Source organism: Pavona decussata, unplaced genomic scaffold, assembly GCF_977016875.1.
Source record: "Pavona decussata unplaced genomic scaffold, jaPavDecu1.1 SCAFFOLD_272, whole genome shotgun sequence".
Taxonomy (NCBI): Eukaryota; Metazoa; Cnidaria; class Anthozoa; order Scleractinia; family Agariciidae; genus Pavona; species Pavona decussata.
The window spans coordinates 1,774,918-1,796,475 of NW_028145674.1; the positions used below are offsets into that span (position 1 = coordinate 1,774,918).

Below are 21,558 nucleotides of genomic sequence, written 5' to 3' on the forward strand. Positions count from 1 at the left end.
CGACTTACTAAAGAAGTTTTCTTTCGCACTAAGTCAAGCTTGAGTGAGTTCAATTTGTAATGATCACGAGACATTTCTGTAAAATATACATAGTGTTATTCTTTTTGTTTGTTTTTTGTTTTAGTTTTTCTAGTTTTCGTTTTCCGACGTGCTGTAGCTCGTGTTGAAATTGTGGAATGAGTAAGTTTGAAATTTTGGGAGCTTATTAGTATGTATCACGCCTGAAATAAAAAAAAAAAAAAAGTCGTTATCACAACCGACACACCTGGCCCAGGTCATTGTTAATATCTGACGAAAACAACGGAATTACGTGAATCAGATAACATTCCCTGATGAATGTAACCTGGTCCACTCCGTTGAAATTGACTTTATACCAAGGAAAAGGCAAAAAGAGATTGTTACTCCCGTTACCTCATTGTTTAGACTTACAGTTTTGAGTCTTCTAGCGCCTAAAAATTGCAGAATCCGAAAGAAACTAAAAAAGGTAAACAAACTCAAAGGGCGATCGGGACCGACAGCCTTCCAGTTTCGGAATTTCCATGGGAAAGACTGCAAGACATTAAGATCACTGCAGGCGCAATCTGTTGAGGTCTTGGTTGTGATCGAAGGTTTTCCTTAAATGGAACGACTTTGCGCTGTAGCTTAAGAAAGAACAATGTTTTTTGGTTCAATAGAGACAAAACATTTTTTGTACATAACAAAATATGCTTACAGTGGGTGAGGCAGGTGCTTAGCCTCAGATTGAGGATTCTTGGTAAGTTGGATTTAACAGGACTCCGTTTGATAATTTCCATGGCGTTAAGACAACGGGACGATAACATCAATTCAAATGTATTCATTTTGCACGCAAACGTCGTGACTATACGAATTCCTCGATTGATGCTGGTGTTTCAAGTGTCAGTATTATTTTCACAGAATAAATGCCGCTTGCTTTTCTTCGTTTCTTAAGTGCGGCCAATTGAAAGGAAGTTATCCTTTATTTCTTGGGTATGGAGTGCGTCGATCTGTTCAATACTTCTGCGTAGTTATGATTGGATTGTTTTCAACTGGAACATGGCAAAGCTTAGAATTAGCGTTGAACAACTGGAGGTTACCAGCATCAGTGTCAGTATGTACCAATTTTGTTCGATGGCAGAGTTCGATCTCGAGTTTAAATGATTTTCGCCTTGCAAGATCATTTTCATTTCTTTGATGGGGGCCTAGTTGTTTCTCTTTGACACAGAAATAAAGAACGTTTGGTATGATTCACTTGTTTAATGAAATCCCGAAGAAGCAAATTTTCCTGCAGTCATGTAATATCTTGAGAAAATAATTTGAGGACACGAATCCAGTGAAAATCAAAATGACTTTATTTTAACTTTCGATGGCAATCGGTAATAACTGAAATAATAATAACAAAATTACAAAGACGTTGTACTGTAATTTAGTGCACAACACTGATCACCTGCCTGTTTTGACTATAAGTTGGCAATAAAAACGAACAGGTAATTTTGTTGATTTTTTTCCCATGAATTAAAAATGTTGAAAAATAAGATAAGATTTTTAAAATGAAGAACTTTTAAGCCTTAGCTATAGGTTTAATTAACTCACCAAACATCGTTGTGTTTTCAAAACTGGTAAAGCAGCAGTTTTCAATCTTTGTACACTCAATCATCTATGTCATTGCTAGAAAATAAGCGGGAAATCTGTATGCCCTGGTGTGAGCTATTGGACCACGTAAATTTGCAGGTGGGAAGAATGTTGTTTTTGTTTCACTTAATAATTTTAATGCCGTTTAATTCTTCGGTTCGTATTCAATGATTTTCCGCGAGGGAAATATCAGCGAGTTATCGCACATTTTAAAGTTAAAGTTTGAATTAGGAGCAAGCCCCGCATGGCGACCTCGGGTTTCCGTCCTCAAACTAGCTCTTTACGTAAGAATGTTCTCTGATCGAGGAATCTATACTCCGATGGATATGGCGCTCGTTACCGATTGGGTCGTTATAAACAGAAATGGGTGAAAACGTTATTATGTTGTGTCTGAAATGGAAGATTATCTTTCTTGGTGGATTGACTGTCAACCTGTTTCTTTTAGAAACTAACGAATAGTTTTGTCAGTAGTATTCATTAAATGCCCCATCGTGAGAAAATAATTTGCAAAGCACGAACTCAGTGAAAAGGCTCTTTAAAAGTGATTCTATTTTAACTTCCAATGGCAATAGGGAATTCGGATACTAAAATAAAAATAAGGTATTAACAAATACATTGCGTTGTAAGTTTAGCCCATAACATCACCGCCTATTATGACTAGAACTTGGCGATGGAAATAAACCGGTATTTTTGATTATTATTTTTTTCTGGAAACTCTAAACTCATTACAGTTTCGGCCGTATAATAAGGAGGGTAAAAACATATGCTAAAAAAAGAAAGACTTGTTTCATTATAGCGTTGAATCTCATTTGGTAAATATTTTCCAAGGTGGATTTAACAAGTTGTTACTTTAAGGAAGTAACGAATAGCTTTCGCTCTTTATTTTCAGTTAAAAGGGAACGTAAAGTGAATTTGATATTTATCGTCTATATTGGGTGCTTAATTTTTCATTTGCTTCACGCCTTCCAAGCTGACGAAACAGTCATGAAAACAAAAACAAAGCATGGGAAAAAGACCGACTAATGTATATGTCGGGGATTCATAAAAGTCAGTTCTGAATTTGAAGTAGTTATTTCGAGACCTGCAAACAATGAAATCAAGTGGTACAGGAACGAATTCATAACAATGAAACCTGGTTAAGTTAAATTTTCCCCAAAAGAAGACAAGAAAACAACTTCTTAAATATGTGGCACTAGTGCATGGGGCTATACATACTTACAGAGGACAAAAAAAAAAAGTGAGGAACGACCAGAAAATTCCGCGGCTTCCCTTTCGCACACTGCGAGGGTCACGAGGAAACGGCACTTATTTCATGCGGAGTCTCCCCTGATGGCCGACTATATCGAGTTTCCCTCTTGATTTTGGTCATTTAGAAAATATAAGAGAATTCTCGAGTGACTAAACACTATATCGAAATGCAATGTGTAATGGTTTTGCGTAAATCAAGGCTGGTTAGAAAGCCGTACTGCATCGACAGAACCGAGACTGGGTCACTTTCATCAATCACCCCAAAATTGAGATTTGAACGTTACTTAAAGACTAAGTATTTTTGGAATATAACAAGGGTTTACCAAGAAGAGATCCATTTATTCGGCCCCTTCATATGTACAGGTCGATTAAACACTAATAGCTCTTATCAAGCATTCAGTCAGTCAGTCAAATCTACTTTTGTTATCAACCCCGCAATGTACGGTGTATGTTGCTGGCTCGGATAACCTTCAAATAACACTGCACCCATGTTTGAATCAGGCCTGTAGATATGATCTTACTACGATAAAAAGCCGATACAGGTTGGCTCATCGAGTTGGAAACCTTCTGTTCAAGGCAAAAGGTACAGGACTTGTATGATATAATGCTTATTGTTACTGTTGAAGTTCCTTTGAATATAACGTGCGTTTGAAAGTTTGCGTAGACTAGTTTTCTTTAAAATGTAACCGTCAATGACAAAGCGTTTTTCCAAACTCTTATCATGCCTTATAGGGGGCCCGAACCTATTTATTGGCGAGTTAGTGACATTTTTGAGTCGCGGATTTACTTGTCAAGTTGTGAGTTACGATTTTTGAACTAGTACCGTTCCCTGCAGCAAAATTTATTGCTTCTCAAAGGGAATTTAACAAAACGTCATTTTAATATGAAATCATATATCAAGACTCGCCATCTCCAAGTGACAAGCTACCCGTAGGAATGCAGTCACAACAAAAACAGAGATCTTGAATATGTTATCAAGCACTAGGGTTTTCATTGCGGTGCAAGGAAAGCGGATGCCTACAGTTACTCAGTTGACTTAGCTGCTTTATTTCTCTTCAGAGAAGACACACACAGTGCTGAAAACGGGTAAGGCATTTCCATGGATGTTGTATTTTGTCAGTAGTAATGTTGTTTTGGAATCAAAAGAAAGGCACAAATATGCTGGTTACAAGTCATATGAATACTAGTAAAAAATTCAATTTTACGTCGTATGCAGCATAAGCGTGTCCTTATTGTAATGCTGAGAGTGTTTGCAGCAGGTTCCCGAACAAAGCTTGGGTGGCATTTTAAAAGGCTTTGAAATGGATGATAGTCTACCTTCAGTCTTCCGATACCGTGCGAGCAGAAGATCTAGGAAGATAGAAGGGCCCTGCTCGCAGGGTAGTCTTCCGAAAGTTGTACGTCAGCTAACACAAAATTAGCATAGCGTAGTAACTGTAACCAGAATTTTCTGTACCGAGTTGTGTGGTAACGATTATCCTGAAACTTGCAGCTTTGAAACCTCAGTATTCTAAGCTCATTTGATGAAGAAAGGAAAACACGGATCTGCCGTCTGGTTTCAAAATTGTGGGCATTTGTTCAGTTGTAAAAATGAGGTTTTTTAAAATAACCTGATATTTCAAACCAAATGCCTTTGTCGTAAAATTAAGACAGTTTCCATTTAGGACGTTTAAAATCAAAGAAATCGGTGAAATCTTTGTTACAAAAGAACCGCGACTCAAAAATGTTACCAACGCCTCAATAAACTGTAGGTTCGGGCTACCTTAGCTGAGAAATTAAGCCTCAGAGCGTTCACAAAAAGGGATTAAAAAACCAACCATAAAACAAAATAAAATGTAAAAGCAAATCGTTCAACATTTTGCTACCCCATTTGTGTGGAACACGAACAGAAGGCGGCCGATTTTGCATTTACACTGTAAGATCCTATCTTGAAGGATGGATTATCTTACGAAACAGAAACATTCCTGGATAAATAAATAAACTGGCCCCTTAAGAAACAGTTAGTTTTATTTTTGACTCATGTCATGACTTCGGAATCACCAAGAGTCTTCCCACTGAACCAGTAATTAAATGTATAGACTCAGTACTACAACGTTCACAGTTATCTCTGTACCTTGTTGACTTGAACGATGAGCAGGCTGATGTCACGAGATTACAAAACCTCGAGAACGACGAACATAATTTGCGGGAAACATAATATTTTTAATCCTTCCGAGAAGCTCGACTCGTTGGGCTATTATCTTGATTGAACAAGACGATCTTATACCTTGCTTCGGTGGCAAAACCAACATACGGAATTAATTTTAATACGGAATTAATATTGTAAATGCCGTTATTACAAATATACGCCGGACTCTTCCCAGATTGTTTTGCTGAAAGACATCAGCAAGGAAAAAGAAAATGTGGGACTGTGGATAGTAAGAGGACTAAGAAAGTTTTAATTTATATCGATTTATTGAAAAGAAAATAAGAGCTGATGTCCTTGGTTGTGATTTTACCAGATTCGTGCCCGTGCCTCGCTCGAACAAACAACAACGGTCACTTGCGTCACGTGCCAACAGCACACACCTAGGATTCAAAGGGTTAATGGAGGGTATTTTTTTTTAAGATCAACAAGATTCTGCGACAGGTTTTGCTCCCCCTTCCTTTAGAAAATGTAGTTTTTGCTAAAAAGGAAAATGTCTTATAAGTGGTGAAACAGCCCTTTCTTTCCAGAGCGTATTCTATAGCTTTTTTTACGCCAGCTCCAGTCTCTGTGGCATCCACTTTGAGTCTTAAGGGGGCGAACAAAACATCAGTGAAATTATCTGGCGTCATCGGCTTAGGCCTCTTTGTGACTTGTGGATGGTTACTGTCAACGGAGACCTGATCACTGATCAGCATGTTGCATTTGTGACATCGGCTATGTACAGAGTACAAAATTTAATAAAGCGGTTTGCAACTGACATGTTTTTTCCTCAATATGTTTCCCTATTGGTTAAAAGATACAACCAATTAGAAGTTGTTTGCAAAGTTGTTTACTCCATACCCAAGGCCATAGCGTACAAATATATCTACTGCAAATTACATTGTAGAGCACTTTCTAATGAGATTTCCGGATTTCCCACCTGAAAATAGCAGAAACCAGCTTCGCTCCCAGTTTTAATCAACTTGGCACAGCAGTTGACCGTGGGGACTGCCACCATTAACGAAATGATTTTGAATTTAATGGAGACAATTTAAGCGGGTCGCCTTGGAAGTATAAAGGCCTTGTTCGATTGTTAACTCCAACTTGCAGATTTTCGGTAAGTTCCACTTTACACGACTTCGAGGCGTTAGGGGAAGATAGTGACCAGTCCTTCAGTATGTATTTTATATGCAAAATTCCTTGTGGCAATGCGAGAATTCTTAAATTTTAGCCCAATAAGGTAATATTCAGAGGTTAATCACTGTTATTATTTTTATTGAACACAACTCTTTATATGAATGTGTTTTTTTTCCCGGTTTGTGTTACTTAAAAAATAAATGTTTTTATCTGAAACGTGAATGCGGAGCGTTTCGCTTTAAAATTATGTTTAATGTTCTTAACTCCAACGAGTCTTCTGTAGCTTAGTCTGAGCAGAGCATCCGAACTAGTAATCGAAAAGTCTTGTTCGACTCCTGATCGGGAGCACTCGGATTTTCTTTCTCCGAGTATGCCTCTGTCACTCACTGAACAATACATCATTTTCATGTCAGGATTGTTTTCAGTTTTGGCCTTGCACGCTCTTAGCAGTGTAGGTCAAAGAACTTTATTCGAGCTGTAATTTTGGTCTGTCAGCAGGTGTATTCCAGTATTGCTAGAGTGCCTTGTTCGATCTCTGAGTAATTCGTTTCTTGACAACAAGGCATATCACACGCAAGACACTTATCCTTCATTGAAATTAAGGGTCAATGTTTAGACTTCACGGACTTTGACAGATTTGGCACCTTGTTTTTCCGGTGTATTGAAACAACGAGGCTTATTCAAATATTTATAAACTCAACCCGCAAGATGAAAAACACACGAAATTATTATCCCCTGGTGAGAAAATGAGCGAAACCAAATAAATTAAAACCCAAACAATTTCATATTTTCTTGCAGCGTAGAAGTACAGCTGCAAAAGTGCTCTATGGGTAATTATATTTTAACTTGTGTTGGTACTAATGATTTCAGTTCTTGAAATAGCTTTATTTTTTTTTTCGCTAGCACCGTAATTAAAATAAAGAAATATTGACCTGACATACTGTGCAACACCTGTCTATTTTGACGATAAGTTGACAATGAAAAGGTAGACAGATTATTTCGTCCCGTCTTCAATATGAAAAAGTATAACACAACACTTTAAAAAAGTAAGGACCTGGAAGCCCTACATCCAAATGAAAGGGTTCGAGCTAAGGGTTTCTCGCCCATTTAACCAACTGAATTTTTGACGCGTCAAATTTAATTCATGCGCCAGAAAAACCGGCAAAGTATACCGAAATCAGAAAAAGACAAGGACGTTTTCACGGTAATTTTAAATGTTTTTGTAGGTAAGGCAACTTAAATTTAGTGACACCATTGAAAATAGTTAGTTTAAGCGTTTAGTTTTTTAAAGTATAAAGGAAGAGGCGGTTCCGTAAATTCAGGACACTTTGCAGATGTTTACATAAAGACGAACAAGAACTGCCCTTCTCCATCATATCGATGCATACAGACGTCTATCAAACTCTAAGACTTGACGGAGCTATGCCTTCGCTTTCTTTGCCAGAGAGACTGTCAAACTTGGCAAATTTGCTCGTTTTATAGAGTTCTTTTGTGCAGTATCAACAGTTCTACGATACCGTGCTTGATTTGAAACCACTGTGACAAATTAAGGAGAAGCACTTTTCTTTGCTACTCTGTAAGGTGAATGGTATAAAAACAGAACAGAGAGAAGATTCGATCGGAAGTTTGGATTGCAAGATCAAATCAGCTTAGGTGCAGCCAACTTAAGAGGTTAGTTGCACACGCGTGTAAGTCATTCCTTGATAAGTCAGCGTTTGACAAGTTTTATATTCTCGTATACGTAAACCTTTTTGTTTAAAAACTGTACTTCCAGTTTTCGAACAACTCAAGCAGTTTAAGGCCTGGGTCAAGGGCTTTTAAGAGAAAAAACGGTTTATTCTAGATAACTTTAACAAATTCAATGGCACTGAACTGAAATTTGGAAGATAAAAAGATCTCATTCTGAAAATTTCTAAGCATAATAAATAGTTCTATAGATCACGTGACATGTCACGTGATCATTTTTGTGAAAAAAGCAAAGATTTGACAGGTAGGCGACGGTTTTAAGAGATAACATTAAACAAAAACGCGTTTCTAATAAAGATTAAATATCTCCTTCGCATCACGTTTGGAATGATCGTCCATTGTTTTCCAAAAAAAAATTATCAGGACAAAGGTCATTTTTAAGTCCACAATTCAACCTTTGATCGTTCATTTCTCCAATTTAAAAACTTACGGACAGTCATTCCAAACGTAGAAAGTTAAATATTTAAAATCTGCTTCGGAAACCGCCATTAATTCAGTTATCTTTATAAGGAAAATTCGCCGCCATATCGCCGATTTACGAAATTCTCATTTTTTGGTCACGTGATGTGTCACGTGATCAAAATTATACGTTAAGGCAAAAGAAAACATCAAGTTCAATATTAAGGGAAAATTTCATCCTGTTCTAGGCAGACAAACCGAAGATATAGGGGATCATTCATAATTTCTGAACACCCTTCAAACCCAGGCCTTAAACTGCTTGAGAAGTTCGCTGACGGCACTTTGTTCACCTTTCATACACGAACATGTCAAAATTGTCAAACAACCTGTCAAAATAACGCCTTAGTTTCCTTTCCCTAACAAGAAAAAGCATTTGAAAAACGTTCGCTAAATGTTAAATGCAGAAAAGTTCAGTGTTAACAAAGAAATTTCCACACGAATCTTCCTCGTCAGCGGAAATATTGTATACCTCAACTCACAAGGAAAACATACGTGACCTATTTGAAAACACCTCATCAATTATTCTAACAAATGTATGCTACTCTAATAAAGAAAACAGTAGGGTTCTGGGATGTAACAATACAGGGTCTTTAGTTAACAACAACTTACATTTGGTCATGAATTGCATCAAAATACCTTATATTATAGGAATGAAGGTAAACGTATTAGCCATAGTGAGACTGCCCTAATAGGTCTCATAAAGGATTTCGTGAGGTGAATTGTTTAAAAAAAAACTGAAAAAAGAATTTGAAAAGGTAACGAGGAATGTTTGTCTAAAGGTAATTTGCGTTGGCATTATGTTATCTGATTCACAGCTTGAGTCTTAAGCAAGCTTGTGGGTACTTGCACTGGCTTACTATTGATTGTTCCAGAACTGAAGATGTATTATTTTATGTATTGCATGTATTACATGTATTAGGTAGATCTAAATTTCTGATTCCACAGCACTGTTTGTTTTCTTGATTCCACGCATCACTAACAGAAATTTTTATGTCAGCTGTGTATTCATCACATGAATTTTTCAAAAGCAACAAGTTCCCATTATCGGCCGTGACAGGGTCTAAATAAGTCGGTCGCAACGCTGATGCCAACGTCGTGCAAAGTTGACCAGCCACTTCGAAATTTCATAGTTTTCTTTTATTTTCTGTTTCGATATTTTCTGGGGTCTTTCTTTCTATGGACCAATGGTGATCTCTTTATATTTCTGGAACAAAAATCGATGAATCTACACTGATTCTGAGTCCAAACGTATCCTTGAATCGCATCATTGCAATACACAAACAAAGTCAATTCCCAACTCCATTAACTCCTCAAATTAAAGTTGTTGATTTTCTTTCAAAATATAGATAATATGAAATAAGGTCGACAAGCATTTTCGTACACACAATAACAGCTCGCAAATTCGGCAAATAAGATTCCGTTTGCTAAACTTTTATGCGACTTGAAGTTTCAGCCAAAGAATCCAAACAGATCAACAAACTGTATTAATCGCACCACATGCAATCCAAATTACAGATAAAATTAATTCTCAACTCTACTGACACCTCATATTAAAGTTGTTGCTTTTCTTTACTCTGGTTATTAGAATAGGCCTTATCTCGGTTTTCGACGCCATTTTGACAAGTAAGCAAACAGGCTTGAAATAACAGTGTTTGTATGAGAATCTGATGTCAAATAATTGTCATAAAACATCGCTTCTGAAAAATTCATGAATTGGAAACTTTTGGCACTAGGAAAAGGATTTTAAGGAAAAAAAAATTGTGGATATATAGCTGTGCCAGAATACGCCAGTCGCGTTTTGAACTTTCCATACATTTCATTGTATTTTTTTCCCGCGAACGTTTTTTAGTAGCAGTTCACGGCTGGTTTATGGAAAGTTTAAAATCCTTTTTCTAGTGCCAAAAGTTTCCAATTCATGAATTTTATAGAAGCGATGTTTTATGAAAATTATTTGACATACAAACACTGTTGATGTTATTTCAAACCTGTTTGCCTACTCGTCAAAATGGCGTCGAAAACCGTGACATTAAAGGCCTATGATTTAAGTAATGTATCAAACACGAGACACAGTGTTTCATCACATATCAAACACCGAGAAGAGGAGGTTGAAAATACGACGCGTAGCGGAGTATTTTTGACGAACTTCGAGGTTTTTGATATTGTGATCAAACACTGTGTCTCGTGTTTGATATAGCATCTCAAACAACCAATTTTCAAGGGGAAATTTAGGATGCAAAAACGAGGAGTTTTCCATCAGATAACGGTGCATGATTTCCTTTGTCTTTGGCTTTTTAATTATCAATGAGTTTGAGAACTGCAAATAATAAAATCCATATCATATGAAACCGACGATGTTATCTTCAAAAGTTTTCCGATTGTTTGTGGCAACCGACGCTTCTGAGCTCCATGCGGAGCAAATGGATCAGGGGAGAGCTGTTTTGTGATCATACTGCCGAAAAACCAAAGCATCCGCACGTGAAAGAAATCTTAACATGGGAACCAACGGTTCATTTTGGAAGGCATAAATCGCCTCAGAAATTGGGAATTTACTTTTAAAGAGAATCTATAGTTTCCTAAGGCAGCTCAAAATTTCGTAACACCAGAGAACTAATTCCTTTCGTAAAATCGGGAGTAAAATGGCGTCGAAAACCGTGATAAGGCCTATTTTGGTTTTTCATTTCACAATCTGATTACACACGCATTCTTCCATTTTAAGTGGTTTTCGATTTCATTCATTTAATGACCGCTTTTTCAATCAGTCTTAATTACACGAGACTGAAGAATCTATTAAGATTGAATATAAACTTTCCACGTTAATTATAAATCTTCATTTTTCATTTCGCAGACCGAGTAAACTGGACTGAAAAAAAAAAGCGTGAAAAACGTTTTACATTCTGAGAAATCTCACACGATTATTTATTATGATTGCATGCTTGTTTTTTTCAACTGCACGACACTGAAGCATTTGTTAATTCCTAATGTAAATCTTCTTTCGCAATTATAAATCATTTTCCATTTCGCAAACCTTAGAAGTTGACAAAGCCAAAAGGCACAAAAAAAATTAGTTCCGTCTGAGCAAACTTACAACTGAAATTTATTGATAGTGAATACTTGATTTATTTGAAGCAACATACTTTAAGTAAGGTTAATTTCTAATATCTAAACATAAATATCATTTGATTATAACTAGCGGAGCGAATAAAATTGAAAGTGAATACTTGATTTATTTGAAGCAACATACTTTAAGTAAGGTTAATTTCTAATATCTAAACATAAATATCATTTGATTATAACTAGCGGAGCGAATAAAATTGAAAGGAAAAACGCAGATTGAAAACCATAATTGATGACCTATACAATTGAAAGAGCTTTTAAAACCCATTACATGACAGTTTCTCTTTCTTAGGGCAATAAACGGCGAAAAAGCAAAAACACTACCGGGTGGTTTTCATTGTTTTTAGCCATTTTCATTTTTATCTAAGGTTATTGATTTTCAAACTTTGCAAAATTGTTTCACTTTCTTTATTTTCTGTGTATGAAATCCTAAAGTTCAATAACTAAAGTTATTGATCTGAACGAGCTGAGCAAATTAAAAGACACCTGTGTGGTTATATTTCATTACTTTTATTATTAATTTTCCTTCAGCGCAATTAAAGCCATTGTTGATTTTCTGATCATCATTTGACGTTCATCATGTGAATAGCAGAATGGTACAGGTTGTCACCGATTTTTAATTTGCCACACCTTAATGTTTAAAATTTATGTTTGAATTTTTTTAATGAAGTTTTTGGTTACGAGAATTATTGTCATATGCAAGACCGAGGTGTAGGGCTGTCCCCATAAAATGTTTGGATTGCCATTGCCCAAAAGTGCGGACAGCAGCTTGTTTCAAAGGAAATTTGGGAGGTAAGATACTATTGAGGATTGATAAGATCGCTTGGATTGCCTTGATTTTGCCCAAGGTCTGTAAATCTACTGTAGCGCTGTTTTGTTGTCGATACGGCGAGTCATTCATTTAAAAAGTATATATTACGAAATATCATAAGTAGGGAGGATGAATCTTTGAAAAAGAACTTAATTTATAACCATAAGACGCTTTCTTGAGGGCCAGTGTCGAAATTCTAGCCCACCAATTTGAAAACCTGCGATTTTGTAGTGAATTTCATACGAAATCCGTGTTCTGTGACCGTTTTTACCTAGAAAATTGTTTGCAGATTCACTGGCCTATTTTATAGTGACCCCAAACAACTTTCAGTGTCTAAGCATAAATTTTTAAACGTCTCTCTATACGTTTAAACGGCAAAGAGAATCATTATGACAGTAGTTTTAATTTCCTCTTTGTTAGGCGCAAAGTGAAACAAAATATACGTTTGAACTTTGTTCACGGTTTATGGCTTAGAAACAAAGGATTTTTTAATATACCTGGACGATTTCGTAAGAGGAAATAGCTTTTTTAAACTCTGGAAAATGTTTCATTCACCAAATCTGTTGTTGCATCGCACAGCTGGAAAGTCCCGATCACTGAAACTACAAAGTATCCATAAAGCATCCATGAATTATGTTTTCAGCCAGAGACGCTATTCTTAGTAAAGCCACAAAGAGCCATTTGTTCACCCTAATTTCGGAGTTGTTCAGCTTATCTCACGAAAATGTGGTTTGCTAGAGGAATACTAAATTTTGTTTAACGCTTAAGGGCAAACAATCGCAGGTTATTATTTGGGACACGCGCAGAGAAACCAATCTACTTTTTTTATCGTTTCTATGCCCCTCAAGGTTATGTTTGCCGTTAATGTTCATTACTTTTTTTAGTCGCTCTAAAGAGCTTCATGTCGAGACTATTTCCGCTAAAGAAGGTTACGCCTGAACGTCATAAGAAGTTGAAATTCTAACCAGAAAAGCAGCAATGGGTGAGTGGATCCATTTTTCCCTCGAATTTTGAGGATAAGGCCGGCTAGTTCCACTGCCGCAACTGAGGTAAAATTAATCTGATCTTTCTCATTGCGGTGTCCTTTCTAGGATAACTTCCTATTGCATTGTAGTTTGATGTCAAACGTTTGAAACTGTTGCCGACTCTAGTCGAACTTAGTAACGCTATTGTATTCAATTCGTTGGGGTGCAACAATCGATTCGTTGAAGTTTGATTCTGCGTTCTATCAGTTTCTCCGTGGGTAATTTCAGCTGAACTATTGCTGACCAGTATCTCATTTACTGTTGTTAAGGGACTGTATATATTTTTATATAAGATATTGCTGGATCGGTGAGACCTAAAGCATAGTTTCCTTTTCAGATGACTCAGAGAACAAGAGCTATGAACGAAACCCTAAACACGTCTTCAGTGACCGCCTGGATTGAGAATGGGACGCCGGCTCCAACGTACTTTCAAGAACCTTTTGCAGTAAAAGTTTTCCAAATCACATTGTGGTCGACGATCGCATTCTTGGGCGCCATTGGAAACCTATTAGTCTGTCTTGTGGTCCTTAGGCGTCTTAGGAAGACCTCAATGAATTATTACTTGTTGAGTTTGGCCATCGCAGATATAGGGGTGCTGGCGATTATCTACCCGGTATCGGTGGCCAAATACGTCAGCCCAACTCGCTGGTTGCTGGGGAAAGCAGCTTGTTTGTACATGATACCCACCGAGGAAACATTCTTTGGATCCTCCATTTGGTCGATAACAGCCATTGCCATCGCGAGATACAGAAATATTGTTGGCGCTAACCGCTACCAGTTCTGGAAGAGATCTCGGTTAAGGACTACGTTGGCGATCATGGCTGTGTGGACAGCATCCTTCCTGGTTTCCTCTGTTCCTTTGTACCCTTTCATGGTTTACGATTCGACTTCACGTATCTGTTTTGTAAATTGGCCTACATTGTCTGGAAGGTCAGTGATGCTTTACACATATTATGTAGCTCTCATCGTTGTCTGGTATGTCCTTCCTCTGGCTGTCATCGCATTCACGTATTTGAGGATCAAGGAGCGAGTGTGTACCAGTGCTCAATTTCGTGACTCAATGGCACTTGACGATAATTACGACCACACAAAAAAGCCACCACCAACAAATCGTCCACGAGCCAAGAGAATCTGGAAAAAAAGTAACAAAACAAAACGCATCCTCACACCTCTGGTTATTCTTTTCGCTGTGACAATGTTTCCCTTGAACACTCTCCGCTTGTGGCTGCTCATTGATCCAAGCTTTGCCGGCAGCCAATACTTCCACTTGGTGGTTGGCCAGATTGGGCTTTTCGTGATCATTAACTCCTCTGCCAATCCACTTGTGTATTATATCACCAGTAAAGAGTTCAAAGAGGCATTTAAGGCAATCCTTATTAGACTGAGAGAAAGGAAGAACATTTTCAAGGAGTTCGGACACAGTAGTCTAAGAGCATGGTCATGGCGTTCCTCGAGGTTCACAGGTACGGATGAAAACGGAGAGAAACCAGCCAACGTTAACACGGGCAACAACAACAGAATCAGCCAGATTGGCCTAACAACTGCCGCTGCCCAGTTTGAAAGTGCCTTGTGATGTGTTTGATTTGACTCATGAACAATTTGTAACCAATAACGGTTGGGGACGCCAAACAAAAATATTTAAGAAAATGCTTCAAGGGACATGTTCTGATTTCCAAGTCTTTAAAAGGGATATTTGCGTACGCTGATACAGTTTGATCAGTTCAGATATATCAGCTGAATTTTTCAATCGCGGAAACTTTTAGGGAACATATAACTCTCATGACTAATCCCCGATATTACGAGATGCTGATGGCTTTCCGAAAATTGTGGCTGGCTTTATTTCGCTCTCTTAACGTCATTTTCACCCCTTGAAAACAGTTTTATGGGACTAAACACTAAAGAAAACGCTAGTTGTTCTTCACAATTAAATCCGAATTTCTGAGTCGATTTAGGCCATCAGAACAGTCCTTCAGCAAAATGAACTGTTTTTTTTGTTTTTTTTTTTTTTCTGAAAATATTTAGTCTGGCGCCGGAATAATTGCCACAACTTTATATAGCCCTCTTTTGGCCCTCGCCGTAAAATGAGTTCTGAGAAAGGTCAAAAACATATTTACGCCAAAGAAAATCAACTATATTACTATTATAATAATTTGAAAGGACATTCAAAACAGGAACCAAAGACAGTGCAGTAAGCGAAATCTATAGTTATATCTTGAACGCTACCGGCGTCAGGTCCACGTTAATTTTATTTTATTGTACAAAATGCAAAGGCTTCCATTGTTGCATAAGCTTAAAACTTTAGCAGAACACTGCAAAATTTGTCAATAGAATCTTTGCTTCTATTAAAGTTTTCAAAAGAAAAATAACAAAATTATTAAACCGTCAAGAACTAATCACTTGCAAGTTTTAAATTAATCAGTGTTCGACGAAGACAAATTTACATTCACCTGGCCGCCGGCCATAGAGCTGCTACAGGCATTATTTCCACCATCGCCCACGAGTTTCTGTAAGTCCTCCTCATCGAGCTGAGACGACTGAGCATTTGTTTCTTCTTTAGGTTTTTCAGTCATTTTGTTGCTCAAAACAATTTATTTGCGGATGGCAGCGCTGCCAGCCAAACTTACTTTACGTGACGCCAGTTAAAGAATCAGTATCATGGGGTTTTTGACCTTTTTTGTTAAAAATGGTGAAATAAGACCTTCGCTTTGCTACAAAATAATTCTAGAACAACGAGAGGAGAGAAATCAACTCAATTCTTGACAGGAACAACTCGTACTCTGTTCTGGCGCATTTTGGAAACAAAAGTGCGACAACTTGAAAAACATTAGGCTAACATTTTTCAAGTTTCAATCCATACCGGCCTACTCTGTCTCTGGTCAGAGGCACTAATCGACAGTTTTATTGTGCTGGAGTGATAATTTATAACAAAACTAGACAATTTTTTTTTGCTTCTGTTGTCAGACAAACGTTTTTGGGTTTTGAAATGACATCGAATTTTCGTGATACTTCCCCTTTAAATTTAAGCGTAATCTTGTTGCGTGAAAAGCTGTAATGCAATATCGCTTTAATCTGCAAAGGGAAACAAGTTATTGCTTTATTTTCTCTCTCTCTCTTTTAAATTTGTAAAGTTAAATCCTCCCCTACCTTTTTGCATTCGAAGTAGATTGAAGGTTCATGATAATTTCGTTTTCGCTGCCACGCTGGCCGTCAGTGTCCGGGCCAGGGCCAGGTTACAAGAATATGAGTGACACATTAATTCGTAATTTTAGTGCGATATTCAAACTGTAATCCCAATATATTTTAGACTGGCCGAAAGAATATTTACTATAGTTAGCTTTCTAGACGCAGGTATTACCTTCATCAAAGATATCTGCCATACCCGCGTGCACCCTTAGTGGTATTCGTATAAGACAAAATGATAAATATAAGCAAGCAATTCGATGCACCACGAACGAGTAGATGTCAACGAAACAACATTCACTTACCTGATATCAAAGCGACATTATGTAAGCAAAGAGATCAATGGATCTTAGACAAGAGTCGTTTCTATTAAACATTTTTTTCCCCTTGAAAATTATAATATATCACTAACCGAAAGTGCACGACCGCAGAGCGTCAATGGTGTACAAAGAGTCTATAAAGGGAATGACTTTCTGTTAATGTCGTAAGGCACTCACTATTATCAATATACACATTGTACAGATCAACTTGTAATAAACTTAGTGAAATCAATTAGTAATGAAATGTGTAAGAAAATTCCTAATTCCGGATTACTAACAGTGGGAAACATGGGAGTCGACTACTCGAGCAGAGTTGTCTCAAGCAAAAAGCTGAATCCTATCGACACTTGTTGTCAGTTCTGTTATCCAGTGTCTTTTCTTAAAGTTTCCACTTCTTCTTCTGCATACATCCCCATGTCCCTCATCAGGAGTGTTTAACGCTTCAGCCGTTAACCGCTGTCATTTAGAGTTTTTGCGCTGCCTCCCGGGACTGATGAATGAAATTTTATTACTTGGGTGGAGCCCAAGGTATAATATAGGATTTCTTCTTAAGTCTCAAATGACAAAAAGGGGTCTACTGCGCGTGCGCTACGTATTGGGCGAGTCGCGTCTTCTGCGCCTGTTTCTTCCCTGTATCTGTCGAGGGATCGCGAACGTGACAAATTTTAAGTTGTCCTTCTGTTAAATGGTATGGGCACTTAGTAATATTCATAAACTTCGCGGGTAATATTTTTTGATATGTAAGAAATTGGTGTTCCCGAGTGGCGGTGACTGGGAAGGAAGGGATGATTTCAGCCGTTGCGAAATGTGGTGCGTCAGAGCTTCAGGGTGTTGTATGATTCAACCAAGTTACTAGTATTAGTGGACGAAGTTAAAAATCTACAGTTCTGTCTAGCTGGGCGACATGATAAATGTGGCGATAAAACATTAGCAAGCGATGATTTACGACTTGAAATCGTAAGGGGAATAATTTACTGCCTTTGTTTTGGTGGTAGAGATGACCACGTGACTATGTTTACACTTCATTTGCCGCTCATTGTTTTTAGTTTCTCAGAGGTAAAGCGTACTCACTTCCATTGTTCATAGCCTTTACCATCCTAACAATCTTCTCAGGAATGCCGTAGCTCCTCATGATCCTCCAGAATGTGGCACGATCTACTCTGTCAAACGCTTTCTCGTTGACAAAGCATACATAAAGGTTGGAGTTCAATTCAATACACTGCTCGATGATATTGCGCAGTATAAATATTTGCTCTACTGTATCACGACCCTTCCTAAAGCCTGCCTGTTCTTGACGCAGCTTTATGTTGACTCCGTCCCCTATACTTTTGCTGCTACTGCCATTAGCGTTATGCCCCTCCAATTGCCGTATTCCGTTTCACTATCAACCCACGTCTTCAATACTCGGGAAGTGGCTCCTGCTTTCATAACTTATGCAAGAAGTAATGCAAGACATCCAAAGAAGTTTCCAAGTCTGCTTTTAGAATCTCGATGGTCAGGCTATCAACTCCCCCAGCTGTTCCATTGTTCATCTCTTTGAGTCCTGCATAGATTTCTGCCTTTGTTGGTGCGTCAACAGCGATTTCAGGGTCAGGGATCCCATAATCCCCATGCAAATCTCACGCGTCTTCAGGTGCTGGGTGATTCAAAACTTCAGGGAAATGCTCCTTCCAGCGTTTCTGAATTTCATCTTGGTTAGTCATCAGCACTCCATCTTTGTTCTTTACCATATCCATCGTCCTTCCCTTCTTGTTTGACAGTTTTTTGGTGGCATTGTAGACTGTTTTAAGATTACCCTGTTCTGCGACTTTCTGTGCTCCCTCGGCAATCTTCTCTGTCCAATCATTCTTGTCTTTTTTTGAGTTTTTCCTTCACGTCCTTGTCTTTAACTGAGTAAGCATATCTGTGCCGTTCTTTAATCCTTTTGGACCAGGTGGAATCCATTTTCCTTTTTAATTCTCTTCTCTCATCGATTTTACTCCAGCTTTCAGAACTGATCCATGGTTTGCTTGATCTATATTGGAACCCAAGCACCTCTTCAGCTGTGTCTTGGTATGTCTTCTTGATCTTCTCCACATCTTTTTCCACATCGTGGGTGTCATCAGCACTGTTGCTCAATTGGCCATCTGCTAAGCAGCTCAATCTGTTTCGAAACTCGCTCTTTTAAAAATTTCTGTGCCACTCTAGGCACTTTGAACTTAGTCGTGTTGGTGTTGTACTTCTTTGTTATGCTCACTTTCTTCCCTGTTCTACACAGCCGCAAATTAACCTTTGCAATGACTAGCTGGTGGTCGCTTTTGACATCAACCTTCCGGAATGCGCGAGTGCAAACTTTCCACAGACAGCAACATGATCGATCTGGTTTCTGGTTCGGGTGTCTTGTGATACCCATGTGTACTTGTGGATGACCATGTTGTTGTTGGCACATAACTCGACAAAGCGCTCCTCATTCTCTGACTTTTCTCCAGTCAGTTCATGATGGCCTACCACTCCTTCTTCACCACCTTGCTGGTCCCCTACGTTTGTATTCCAGGCCCCATCAAGAGCACTATATCATGCTTCGGGATTTTTTTCAATGACATTTTGCACCTGCTCATCCTTCGCCTGTTTGAATTCGTCAGCATCATTTATTGGGGCATACACTTAGACAATGGTGGTTCTTATATAACGCGTGTTGAATCTTGATGTGCTGATGCCGTCTTACGCTGGTAACCAAGAGGTTAAACAGCCAGCCGCTTTCTCACTCAACATCATGGCTACACCACTCAGATGTGCATCATCTTCTCTTCCTGAGTAGAGCAGAGCTTCACCTGTTTGTGTACGCATACGCCCAAAACCCTCCCATCTGCACTCGCTGATGCCCAGTTCATTTATACCATACTTCCTCATCTCCCTTGCCACAACTGCGGTTTTCCCTATTCTGTACATCGTTCCGACGTTCCATGACCCTATCGTTGTGAAAGTCTTGGGAGAAGCCAACGACCTTTTCAGCGAACACGTTTCCTTGTGTGTTGGTACTCTTAAACATAAACTTCATTTCCGCAGTTAGCCGATCATCAATAATCTCACACAAAACGGGTGACCCATGTATTCTTTCAGCATTCTCCTCTGCCACTCGCCAAGCATTTTTTCAGTTTTATTCTGTTTATTTCTGGGATGGTTTTTCACAGAAAGGTTTTGTTTTTTTTCACATCGCTGAGGCTATGAATTACTGGAAAATACTGCTAGTCCAAGGTACCACCATCAACTAAGGCATCACCAATATTATTATTATTATTATTATTATTCTTATTATTATTATTATTATTATTATTATTATTATTATTATTATTATTATTATAAATATGATAAATAGTGCTGCGTATGTGTGGCATGAACAAATCACAATTATTTCAATAAAAACTTGTACATTCGTTTCTTAAAGGTAGGAAAGCTCGATGAACCTGTGATTTGCATTGGTAGGGAATTCCAAGCTGCAGTCGTTAAGCAGATCAATTCATGTCCTGATAGTTTCCTGAATGTCTATTATGATGGGCAACATCCTGTTGGACAACATTCAGGTTTCCTCCCAACTGCTACTTCTTCAATAGCTTTCTCCAGGTGATTTTCATGTGGTTCAGGCGATCCATTTCGTATTGTTTGTATCGGCATTTAGAGTCAGAAGGGTCTATCTTTTCAAGATCCTCCATCTTAAACATGTCTTTGTATCGAAACAGTAGTTCATGGCTAAGTCTAAGAAAATTTCCATGCTCGGTGAGTGACCTTTTTTTCGGTGCCAGATACACCAAATTCGTCTGGGTGACTGACCACTCAGAACAGTTTCATTTTATTCGCCCGTGTTTTTTCTGAAGAATCTACGGTAGCCTTTGGTCTCGTAAAAACAAAGTGGCGATCACCATTAGAAACCAACTTCTCAGACCCATGGACAGTTACTTTCTTCTTTGTGGAGAATTCTGTGGGTCGATGCGTCACAAAAGCAACGTTTTCTGCAAAACTATATTTGGGTAGCTTTCGTTGCTTAGCATCATCTGAAGACATTAAAAGCTGTTCAAAGAGCTTTGGAAAAACCCTCTCTAGTTCCAGGTCTAACATTGGCTTCATTCTCCATACTTTGCATGAAAACATATTTCCAATCAGCAGTGGTTTTAGAAGACCAAAACGTCAACTGCACATTGCGAACATGCGCTAACTGATGATGTGTGTTTTTATTGTCTTTTTCTTCCGTCTTAAGGATTTTTTTTTTTTGGTACAAAAAAATGCTCTTGAATTTGTGCCTCTGCCGAAAGCGCTCTCTTATTTCTTGGCTGTGATCTATTCCATACTGCTGTGGCTGATCTAGTTAGCTTCTGTTCCCCGTCTGCCTAAATCGATGGCCTGGTTTTTTCCCGTGATCTTGCACCTTTATTCTTTTATTCGTGTGCGTTACAGTGTATTGTCTCCTTCCGTAATAGGTTACTTTTTTCTCTTCTGCTTTTGACACAAACTCTTCAACATCGCTATCCGCGGCAACTGGTCTTCCTACATTTTCTCCATCTCTTTTCCATTTAGCCGATTACATTCCACTAACTGATCAGCCTGTCTTTTACGCATGTGGTTCAAGTTTCGTTCTGACGTTTCCTCTACTGGTTGCAGTAAAGCTTCAAAATCTTGACATCTCTCTTTTCAAGGCTGAATTTTGAGACAAATTATGTGATGTTATATTTTAAGAATGGTAAACAAAGG

The 21,558-nt window shown here is 38.2% G+C and overlaps 2 protein-coding genes across 10 annotated transcripts in view; both read left to right on the plus strand.

The window, feature by feature from the left end:
- The window catches only part of LOC146455675 (adenosine receptor A3-like), a 39,873-nt gene extending 22,795 nt beyond the window's left edge, over positions 1-17,078 (plus strand). For 5 of the 8 annotated variants that reach the window (XM_085094038.1, XM_085094035.1, XM_085094041.1 and 2 more), the window contains one exon: positions 13,674-17,078. In XM_085094038.1, the coding sequence (XP_084950164.1) occupies positions 13,674-14,909 (1,236 nt within the window). In that variant the 3' untranslated portion in view covers positions 14,910-17,078. Of the gene's footprint in view, positions 1-5,412; positions 6,162-11,642; positions 12,293-13,673 lie in introns of those variants that run through there. The other 3 variants (XR_014858989.1, XM_085094039.1, XM_085094040.1) reach the window with 3 other exon arrangements.
- Positions 1-21,558, plus strand: part of LOC146455677 (adenosine receptor A3-like) — a 255,846-nt gene that overhangs the window by 2,457 nt on the left and 231,831 nt on the right. The window lies entirely within an intron of this gene.